This window comes from Leopardus geoffroyi, chromosome A1 (assembly GCF_018350155.1).
Source record: "Leopardus geoffroyi isolate Oge1 chromosome A1, O.geoffroyi_Oge1_pat1.0, whole genome shotgun sequence".
Taxonomy (NCBI): Eukaryota; Metazoa; Chordata; class Mammalia; order Carnivora; family Felidae; genus Leopardus; species Leopardus geoffroyi.
This window is the reverse complement of record NC_059326.1, coordinates 20,112,929-20,125,005: the sequence shown is the minus strand read 5'-3', so window position 1 is coordinate 20,125,005 and position 12,077 is coordinate 20,112,929. Positions and strand designations below refer to the sequence as shown.

Genomic DNA, 12,077 nt, shown 5'->3' with positions numbered 1-12,077 from the left:
ATTAGATAATCCACATAAAGCACATAGGTAATCCACATAAAAAAACTAGTGCCTAGCACACGGTGAGCACCCATTAAATATTAGTTACTATTAGGAAATAAAAAAAGCTGGGATAGCGTCTCAAGTCATTTACAATATCATAGATAACAGTAATAGGAAGCAGAATGTTCTATACATCCAAAGAGCAGAACATAAAAAGTGTTAATGGGGCTTTAAAGACCAAATGCCACAAAACAGCTGGAGAGGGGAGGAGGGGATCACAATTGCATTGGACTTGGAGGAAAGAGTAGTAACTCAAAGGCAATCAAAGGACATGGAAAAGACCTGGAAAGAACAACAGAAGCAAAGATACAGAGGTGGGAGAGAGCCCTGTGTGGTCAGACTAGTCAGTGTGTAGGGTTTATGAGAAGGAGCTATGAAATACAAAGCTAGAAATGAGGCTGGAGATCCCTGACTTCCAAGTTAGGGAGTTTGGCAGTCGTGGTGTGTATGAAAATATTTTGAATGAGATTTTTAAATGAAAGTTGATGGTTTGCTTTTGTTTTTTAGATTCAGGATCCAAAATCATTTCAATTTAAAAAGCATTTTAAATTCTTGGGGAGTCACCGATCTTTTTGATCCACTCAAAGCTAACTTGAAAGGAATTTCAGGTAACACTTCTTCTTTCAAGCTTTTTGGCATTGTGCTTGGGGGCAGCTTTGTCATACTTTGATTAAGGGATTTTCATCTACAGAGGTTTCAATGGTACAGTCAGAGTTAACATTTTTAAAAGGATAAAGAAAGAGCTTTGCTTTATATAAAAATATGTTGCTTCAGATAACAGTCAAATTTGAGTTGGACTTTGTGGGGGAGGAGTGTTTCTTGAAACCTTTAAGCACCGTTTTGGGAGACCACCTTCAGGGCGAGGTCAATGGCCGTAGAACACAATACAACTCACCCTCCCTCTGCCTATCATGACTAGGAACCTGCCAGAGACAGTGGTTCAACAACAGAGGTCTTCATTCTGACCTCCCACTGTCATGCCAGCCTCACAGTCGCCCTTTGTTCCTACCTCCTCCCTCTCCCTCCCTCCTTGTATCACTTCTGGCTTCTAATAAGCTAACCTTGAAACTTTCCCTCAACCACCCAACTTCCTTTCTTCAAGTTACTCACGTACCTGTAACCTTGCCCTAAAATGTTCTCCTTCCCAAAGTCCATATTAAATTTATTTGCCCCTAGTGGACATGCTACTACTAATCAATAGGAACTGTATTTGCTTATGATTTGACAGGGAACTTACATCAAATATTTAAAAAGAATGGAATGCCAAAACCTTATGTTCCAGAATCCTCTCAGAAACCATTAGATAAACTATTTCTAACTCCAAAGGCTCAGGTTTGTTTCTGCTCTGGATACTAATACCCATTGGCATCTTCATGGACCTTGATGCTTTCTGTGCCCAAAGAGCTTCAGAATCTCCACTTTATTTTTTTTTTATTATTTTTGTTTAGAATCTCCACTTAAAATGCTAGAACCTCATAACACAGAGTTTTCTAAAGCATTACTCAAAATCTTTTTTAAGCAATCACACACACACACACACACACACACACACACACAGGAATTTGGTCCACAAAAGCAGTCTTGGCTTGTGCTTTAGATGTGACCAGACAGACTAAATGGCAGTTACTTATCAAATAAAGCACAGGAGGAAGGATCTATTCTAGAGTGTTTAAAACCCACCAGCTGTGTACTCATTACCTAGACATGCAAAGAGATAATCAAAGCACTAGTCAAGTTTGGGCACAGTGCCCCCAACAATGCTTGACACACTGTGGATATCCAATAAATATTGTTGTCTTGGTTGAATGACTCAACCAGAAAATTTCCTTGGTGACGCAGGCATAATCTGACACTGTAGGGAATAGAAGAACAATAGAGTGAAAGGATCAGAGGTCAAGGAAAGAGGAAGGGATTAAGAACTTCAGTATGTTCTATCTGTAATAATGTACAAAATGCAATCACAGTGTCTTCTTGTGACTCCAGACCTCAGCTAGGGCATTCCTGTTGTTGATGATGATACTATTCTTCTTTTGATCATTCTAGTTCAAAACTCTGGGGCCATTTTTACCTTTTCTTCTACAACACTACATTCAGTTAGTCACTATGACATTGATTGTTCCTTCATAGCTCTTAATCTCTCTGCCTTTATGTCCTGGAAGTACATCTCAAAGTGCCATTAATCCTGTATCCTCAAACAGGACTGAGCTTGACCCACATCATGCAGCTCCCCTACTGGTAAAGATTTTCAAGGCCCATAAGCTCTCCTGACAAGATGTAACAAGCAACCTACTTTAGAAAGAACATTTTTTTTGGTACCTTTTTTATAATGCAATTAAGGTCTATGTATATTTGTTCAAATCAGCAGAAATATAGGCTCATTGATTTAAGTTGTTAACTACTTATCAAGCAGAGTTAGCATGTGCCAAGTGTGAAGCTCGAATTCAAATATCTTACGTGATAAAACACATCAGCCTTATCTTCTCCCATAAAGCTTTGTTCCTCTAATAAGATGTATCACCAAATAATGACCCATCCCTGTTTTTATAAAGTTTTAATGAAACATAGCCACTCCCATTTTTTTACAGATCATCTATGGTTGTATTCCTGCTACACTGCAGAATTAGGCAGTTGCAACAGATGCTATATGGCCTGCAGTTGCTAAAGTATTTAGTATCTTGACCTTTACGGATAAAGTTTACCAACTAAAGTATTGTTTTCCAACGCCCTTCTTTAAACATAATCAAGAGACTAGTCACTTCTATGCTTAAGTGGGCTGTTGACTTCATTATAGAGACATGGTGACTGACTCTGTCTAACAAATAGTTTCATCATTCCTAAAATGAGGTCGCTACCACCCATCTCATATCTTACTTATGGAAATAAAATTCCTCAACATGTCACAAACTATCAGCAGACAGCTTGCCAGAAAATAAGTCATCAGAAAATGCTGGTCTCCCTTCTTACAATTAACGAGAAGTTACCAAGTAGTTTTGTACTATTGACAGAAGCTCAAACTACAGGACGTTTGGCCTTTCCTCTCCATTTGGTTCCAATGCCCAGAATCACTTTACTCAAGTTCTCCTTCCACATTTAAAAGTCACTACTCGCCTATCTCTTCCTTCATGGCATCAAATCCTTTTATGCTGCCTGAAAAAAAAACGTTCAATATCATCTTAAGGCCCAACTGAGCCTAGGCTATCATTTTTCTCCCCAGGCACCCTTGATACTACATGTTATAAAGCTTTTAAGAGTGATTCCAGTTTCACTTACACTAAAGATATCAGCTAGAGATTTACTTCTTGAGTAATCAGAAGGATCAGCAGGCTTTGATACAAACCCATGCTTCCTAATCCAAGAAATACTTCTTTTGCACAAACTTAAACCTTTGAAGAAACTATCTTATTCTTGACTTTTACAAAGGAGTAATTAGGTTCTGAACTCTGTTCGGTAAGAACTACAAACTCCAAGTTACTACAACTTAAATGAGCAAAGCACACATAGTTGTTTGGTTGCATACTGAAGTTAACTTATGCCACACCAGATGACTGATCAGCACTGCACTAGGTCGGCAAGATTGTCAGCTAGATCATTCCCAACTTCAGTTCCCCTCCCAAGTAGGCCACCTAACAACTATCCATAGACAAGTCACCACTGTGAAAATCCCAGCTCCCAGATGTGAAGCTGAAGCACCCCTCTGAACCACAGAGACTGAGAAGGACCACATTAGAAAGGTAAGAGGAGCAGCTACACTCGGACTGCATCACCCTTCCTCCAGGCTGACACGGCAGTGCACCAAGAGGGCCCTTCCAGGCCTACTACAGTTTCTCCAGTGAGAAAAGGGAGCCAAGGTGGACACCCAACTCTTCCAGGACACTTTCTAGAAGGTCTATTCAGATCTTGCCTCCTGAAGATAACTAATAATCAGATAGAGATGGGGCGGGAGGGCAAACCTTACATGAACCAGCCTTCAAACCTTGGCAGACCATGTTCCTGCCTGTAGCAGTACCCAAGCAAAGACCTCAGCTAAAAGCAATTCCCACTTACAAAGCCAGCCTGGTTACCCCATCTGGCTAGAGAGCTTGGTTGGCAGTTCTGCCTGATTCTACAGTCAGTGGACTATACTACCTAATCAATGGACCGTACTACCACTCTACCTTGAAGAAAAGTGAATTCACAGCCCTGCCCGACACCTAAGCATAATCTCAAGTCCCATCCATTGAGGAAGCCTGACCAGAGAACTCAGATAGCTGAGAAACCCATCCTACAGCTGTGCTTGGGCAGAGATCCTGGCCAGCAGCCCTGCCCAACTGTTGAGCATATCCCCTACCCCCAAGTAACCAAAGAGCCTGAAGAAATGACTTTGGGAATCCTTGTAGCCCAGCCCACAGTGTTACCAAGTCACAGAGCCCAGTCTGCATCCCCACCCATCTTCAGGGCACAGCTGGCAGCACCATCCACTTGGGAATCACAGTGTGAGACTCCACCTGACCAGGAAGGATCGTGGAGCCCATCCCATAACTACCCAGTCATGGTGTCCAACCAGTGGCACTACTCTGTCAGGGAACACAGCCTACAACCCCATTTGACCAGAGTTGATTGCAGGGCTAGTGGCTTAACCTGACAGTGGGTCATAGCCAGAAGCCCCACCTAAACAGGGAGCCCACCCAGCAGACCACTTGAATACAGAACCCAACCAGCAGTCCCACCCAACCACAGAACCCAGCCAGCAGCAGCCCCCTGCAACCTCAGAGCACATGGAGAGGCTTTGCCCAAATAGAGATCCTGATAGCAAGCCCCACCTACCCACAAATGCTATCAGCTAATTGGTAAAAGTCTTTACTTGCCAAAGCAAACCTGTAAAGCCTGGAAAAGGAGACTACTTACTTAAATGCACAGATACCAATACAAAGAAGCAAGGATCATGAAAAATCAGAAAAATATGACATCATCAAAAGAAATGAATAAAGCTCCAATAACTACCCTAAAGAAATGGAGATGTATGAACTGTCTGGCAAACAATTCAGATAATCCTCTTAAAACAGTTCAGCAGACTACAAGAACACACAGACAACGAAACAATATTTGGGAAACAATGCATGAACAAAATTAAAAGTTCAAGAAAGAAATAGAAACCATCAAACAAAACAAAACAAAAAAACTAAACAGAGATTCTAGAGCTGAAGAGTACAATGACTGCACCAAAGAATTCAATAAAGAGCTTCAACAACAGACTCAGCCAAGCAGAGGAAAGAATCAATGAACTAGAAGATAAGTCGTTTGAAATTATCTAGTCAGAAGAGAAAAAAAAAAAAAATAAAAAGAATGAAAGACTGAAGAAAGCCTATAGGAATTGGGAACTCCACAGGAAAAAACATATACTCATAATGAGAATTCCAAAAAATGAGGGGTGAAAAAGAGAAACTACTTAAAGCAATAATGGCTGAAAGCTTTCCAAACATGGGGAGATGAAAGGGGTTTCCAGATTCATAATGCCCAAGGAATCCCAATAGGTTGAACCCAAAAAAGGCTACACCAAAACACATTATAATTAAATTGTTGAAAGTCAAAGAATTTTAAAAGCTGCAAGAGAGAGAAACAAGTTACATACAAGAGAACCCACATAAGGTGACCAATGGATTTCTCAACAGAAACTACAGGCCAGGATATAGTGGAATGACATATACAAAATTTTGGAGGGGGGGAAAAAAAACCCAACCCTGTCAACCAAGAATAGTATACCTGGCAAAGTTGTCCTTCACAAGTGAAGCAAAGATAAAAGTTTTCCAAACCAACAAAAACTAAGGGAGTTTATCACCACTAGACCTGCCTTACAAGATATGCTAAAGGACATTCTTCAAGTTGAAATAAAAGGATGCTAATTAATGTTGTAAAAATGTATGAATATCTAAAAATTATTGGTAATGGTAAATATATAGTCAAAATTAGATTCTCTAATATTGTAATAGTGACACATAATTACAAAAGATCAATGAATTCAGTAAAGTTGCAGGATACAAAATGAACATGCAAGTATCAGTTGTGTTTCTTTACACTAACAATGAAGTACCTGAAAAAGAAATAAAGAAAACAATTCCGTTTCATTTATAGTTGCATCAGAAACATTAAAATACTTAGGAATAAATTTAACCAAGGGAGGTGAACTATCTCTACATTGCAAACCACAGCACATTGATGAAAGAAATTGAAAAATATACAAATAAATGGAAAAATATCCTGTGTTCATGGATTAGAAAAATTAATATTGTTAAAGGGTCTATTCTACCCAAATAAATCCTCAGCTTCAATGCACTCCCTACCAAAATGCCAATGCCAATAACATTTTCCACAGAAATAGAAAAAAAAAAACTCTAAAATTCATATGGAACCAAAAAAAATCCCCAAATATCCAAAGCAATCCTGAGAAAAAAACAAAGCTAAAGGGATCACACTTCCTGAGTTCAAACTGTATTATGAATATATAGTAATCAAAACAGTAAGGTACTGGCATAAAAACAGACACATAGGGAAATGGGACAGAATCAAGACCCCAGAACTAAATCTATGTATATACAATCATCTAATATTTGACAAGGAATATTACTCAATGGAGAAAAGATAGTCTTTTCAATAAATGGTGCTGGGAAAACTGGATATTCAGATGCAAAAGAATAAAACTGGACCCCTATTTTATAACATTCACAAAAATTAACTCAAAATGGATTAGAGACTTAAATGTCTGAAACCATAAAACTCCTAGAAGAAAACATAGGAGAAAAGTTCCTTGAAATTGGTCTTGGCAATGATTTTTTGGATCTGACACCAAAAGTATAAGCAACAAAAGCTATAAACAAGTGGGACTACATCAAACTAAAAGCATCTTCATAGCAAAAGAAAAAACTAACAAAATGAAAAGGCAACCTACAGAATGGGAGAAAATATTTATAAACCACATATCTAAAAGATTAATATCTAAAATATATAGGGAACTCACACAACTTAATTGCAAATAATAATAATCTGATTTTTAAATGGGACAGAGTATCTGAATGAACGTTTTTCCCAATAAGATTATTCAAATGGCCAACAGGCACATGGACATATGGTGAATATCGCTAATCGTCAGGGAAATGCAAATCAAAACTACAGTGAGATATCACCTCATACCTGTTAGAATGGCTATTATCAAAAAGACAAAAAATAACAAATACTGGCAAGGATATAGAAAAAGGAACCCTTGTGCACTATTGAGGGGAATGTAAATCAGTCCAACCACTATGGAAAGCACTATGGAGGTTCCTCAAAAAAATAAAAATAGAACTACCACATGATCTAGCAGTTCTACTTCTGAGTATGTATTCAAAGGAAATTAAATCACTGTCAAAGAGATAACTGCACCCTCGTGTTCACAGCAGCATTATTTGCAATAGCCAAGATACAGAAAAAAAACCTAAGTGTCCATCAACGGAAGAATGGATAAAGAAGCTGTGGTATATATATTTTGATGGAATAGTATTTAGCCACAAAAAAAGAAGGAAATCCTGCTATTGGCAACAACATAGAAAAACCTTGAGGGCACTATGCTAAGTGAAAAAAATCATACAGAAAGACAAACACTATATAATCTCACTTACATGTGGAACCTAAACCAAAATCAAACCTCATAGAAACACAGAGTAGATTGATGGTTGCCAGAGGCAAGGAGCGGGGGAGTTGGGGAGTTGAGTGAAGGTGGTCAAAGTGTACGAACTCCCAGTTATAAGTTCTAGGGATGTAATGTACAGCATGGTGACTATAGTCAACAATACTGTACTGTCTATTTGAAAGTTGCAAAGATAATAGATCTTACAATTTAATACACGCAAAAAAAATTGTAACTATGTGAGGCAATGAATGTGTTAACTAATCTTATTGTGGTAATCATTTTGCAGTATATACATATATCAAATCATCACATTGTGCACCTTAAACTTACATGTTATATCAGTTATAATCCAATAAAGCCAGGGTGGCAAGAGAAGTGGGCAAGAGGAGAATAGAGAAAGCAACAAACCACATCCTGGCTTCAGGGGCCATTTCAGGTTCTTTTAAGCAATCTCTCTCTATATCCTGGGCTCGGTGCTATTCCATATTTTACATTCCATATTTTACGGACACATTCCATATTTTACAACTAAGCAATAAAAAGAGGAGAAAGATAAACTAGAAGGAAATTCTGGTAATAACTTTTTTAAAGCCACTAAATTTGTCAATAGTAAGTAATAATAATTGGAAAGGCAAATAACACAGCAAATGATGTTTATCCTACATTATGAGAAGCTGAGGATCAAATGTTGGGATATTGGTTTACATTTTCCAAGTCTTGTGTTTACACGATGTCATTATGAAGAAGACTCTTAAGCCTTTTGAGACTGATCAACCACACACAAAGAATGATGGTCTCTACGAACAAAGGGGAAAGCGGTCTCTACGAACAAAGAATGATGGTCTCTGCGAACACTGAAACAGTCGTTTGGGTGAAACTTGCCGAAGACCTATTCTGTACTGTACCCCTATGATTTTATAGATACCAACCAACATTTCCTTACAGGTGAAATCAGATTAAAGAATATTAAGGCAGCTGTTTTATGGAGAAATGAAACAAATGTACAACATGAGGAGTGTCTATTATTCACTCATCCAACGTTTACTGAACACATAGATGTACCAAGCATTTTTATGTTAGGTGAAGTAAAAAAGGTTTAAAACTGATCAAGTAGCTTTTGCCTTCTAGAAGCTAACAATCTAAAAAGAAAGGTTGACATAAACACTTGACAATATTATGGAAGAGTGGAGAGTATGCCAGGAGGAAGGGTAGGAAGAATCTTACTACTTTGCTTTGGATAATGAAATGTAATATAGGAGCAAATGGTTTATAGGGGGCTACACTTTCCCACAATGCTAATCTGGTCAATTTAGAGACAGGGGATGGTGTGGGTCTTTCTATGGTTAAACACTACATATTACAGTCTTCCTGCAGGGATTCACTACAAACATTAGCAAATAATCAGCTCTAAGAAGTCCACTAGTAAAAACAAAAGCACAAAACTATTCAACCTGCATTTCCCATCTTAATTCATCATGGAACCCTTTTTATAGAATAGCACCTATAAACAATCTGGGAACAAATTTGGGGAAAACAGGTTGTATGACCCTCAATGGCACAAAGCAACTGCCAACAATGCCAACAGGAAAAGATGAGCCCAAAGTAGGAAGATTCCTCCGTGCTTGGATTCTTCTAGGTTGACTTCATTAGTTGCATAACATTTCAGTAGCTACTTGACAAAAGCAAGCAAATAGAGATCTGTAATATAAGATCACACAAGAAGAAAAACGCAAACCTACAGATGACTCCTGAATTCTTGTTTTGATCACAAATGTTGGTCTTCTGAAATGTTAAGTCTTACCAGAGATATAATTTAAGAGAGGTGTGGATGCTGGGGCAAGACAGGCCACGGCTCTTGGCTGTGCCAACATGTAACTGTCAATTATCGGGCCACTCCTGTAGTGTGATGGAGAAAAGCTCTTTAAATGAAGCTCCTTGACTGCAGTATCCAGAAATTGTAATAGCCAAGTCTATCTAACCAAAGACTCACTCATACCAATTGGTCCCATTTTTCACACTGTGTCAAGGTGCCTGGTCTCTAACACAACCACATTTACTACATTTTAGCTGATAGAGTTTCATAGTGAACTTCTGCTAACTTCATTAACACTTATTTTAAATGTTCAGACACCATACCATAGTCATGAAATCACAGATTAGTAAAACCTCATGACCATCAAAGAACCATTTTTTTTTTTCATCCACAGAATTCTAACTCTGGCACTGCATTTGTTCGTTCAACGAATGAGAGACAATTAATTAGGGATAAATTTACTTTCTAAAAGATCCTACAGATCCTAGAGACCAACTAGGTCTCTAAATAAATCTAAATAAATCAGATTCTTTACTGGTTTTAGGACAAATGATACCAGATCAATGTTTCCATTGATTTTTCCCTTCCTCTGGCCCTTGTCTGGTCCCCTTCAATGATGCTGGAAAATAACTGTTTCTTACAACAAATACAGCCAACTCACAATTTCCTGGGTATACCTTATTTAGAAGATGGATGAACCTGCTGCATATCCTATACTCGGCTGGTTTTATGCTCTCACGACACTCATTTGCTTCTCCTTGTATGTGCATGAAAAATGCAAAACAATGTAATTAGTCTAAGATGAAACACAGCTCTCTCTAAATACAACATGTATATTGAAATGACTATTTTAAGGCTCATGCCACAGACCCCTTTCCAGTGGCATGCGAGAGGTGACTAGAATACACTTTTTGAAAGGTGGCATTGTTTGTGTGGAGGAGTGGGGTAGAAATGGGTGCTGCACGGTCAGAAAACCTGCAAAGGCCCAAGTTCTACTTCTATCAAGTGCATGACTTCAGATCACTTAACAGCTCATTCTCAAATGAAAGTGTTGGTATAACTGACTTCTGAAGTTTCTTCTAGTTCTAAAGGTTCTTACTTTCCTTCAATGTTGTGTCGTCAAGTACCATTTCACTGTGCAGAGCTGTTTAAAAATGATTAATGGTTAAATTACAAAAACCTGTCAGTTCCTCCAACTTAATCACTCCTATTCCTATTTGCTAAGCTTACATCTTTGAAGTTGATAGCACACAACTATTATAGTTCTGACCTCTCATTATCTTCCCAGATGCTAGCCCATGCAAGTTAATTGCATAACTGATATACCTCAGTATATAGAATGCAGCTTGAGACACATTTTTAATACCCTGAGTTATGCCTTTTAAGGCCCATAGTACAAACCTGTAACTGTCATTTAAAAGTGGCTCTGAAAATGCAGTCCAAGAAAGCATTCAAGGGAAACCATCTCAGAAGCTGGCTGAAAAAGGATTCTTGGACTCCAGAATCTGCATTTTGACACATCCTCTGGTGAAAATACTGGCTGAGGATTTCAATATTAACTACAAGTTACTTGGGAAAATTAATATTGAAAAAACAGCTCTAAATATTAATTTGGGAGGGGTTAATTATTAAACTCATCAAATCTGAGGTTTTGAAAGTTACATAAAAAATCGCAGCTTCATAATTTTCCACACAAATCTCTCCCTAGCTATAGTAAGCAGCATGAGACTGTCATTAAGTACGTTCTTTAAAAGTACACTCAAATCCTTAAGCCAAATGCATTAAAAATGGAAATAAGCAATTCACATTTTTATTTCTTGGGATTAGGCCAAGATGGCTTTTATGTTTCTGAAGCGATCCACAAAGCCAAGATTGAGGTTTCCGAGGAAGGCAGCAAGGCGTCTACAGCCACCGGTATGTTCATCAAGGGGTCCAGCAGTGCTCAAGTCATACCTCTCGCCCTTCTATGCCTTTGTTAGGTTTGTCCAGTTCAATCTCCACATTTCTAAACTTTCCCACTCAAAACCCCAAGTCCAGATGTGGTATACGGGGTATAGCATTTTTTAAAAAGGAAGGTTAACACAAAGAGTTTGAAAAATGGTGAGAGAGGAGAAATCCAGTTTGGAAAGGATTTGTACCATCATCCCCATGAAATAAGGGATGAAGTCATTCTGAAAATTACCTTCAGTAAGGAACTTATTCCATGGAACATTTTGAAAATGGGACACAGGGTTGCTAAGTGGCATCTTTTCTCTTTAATTTTCCCATTTGTACCCCATCATAACACTACACAAATACATTAGGATGTTCTGATTTCTTCAGAAATCAAGGGATATAACTGACTTCGGCTCCAATTTTAAGAGTGACTTCCCTCAAAGGAATAAAAAAATGCAAGTCTCCTATTCTTTCCCTCCTGCAGCTCTGTTGTTACTGAAAAGGTCTCGGATTCCTTTTTTTAAAGCAGATCGGCCATTCTTCTTTTTCCTGAGAGAACCCAACACAGGTATGACAGTCTTTCTGGACACCATTCAGATATATTAAATATTTATCAGCATCTCTCTAGCAACAAGCGCCCATTTG

At 38.3% G+C, this 12,077-nt stretch overlaps 1 protein-coding gene across 2 annotated transcripts in view; it reads left to right on the top strand.

Moving 5' to 3' along the window:
- SERPINE3 (serpin family E member 3) overlaps positions 1-12,077 on the top strand; it is a 34,265-nt gene that overhangs the window by 18,684 nt on the left and 3,504 nt on the right. For both annotated transcript variants that reach the window (XM_045475145.1, XM_045475143.1), the window contains exons 7-9: positions 550-650; positions 11,325-11,411; positions 11,917-12,000. In XM_045475145.1, the coding sequence (XP_045331101.1) occupies positions 550-650; positions 11,325-11,411; positions 11,917-12,000 (272 nt within the window). The remainder of the gene's footprint in view (positions 1-549; positions 651-11,324; positions 11,412-11,916; positions 12,001-12,077) is intronic.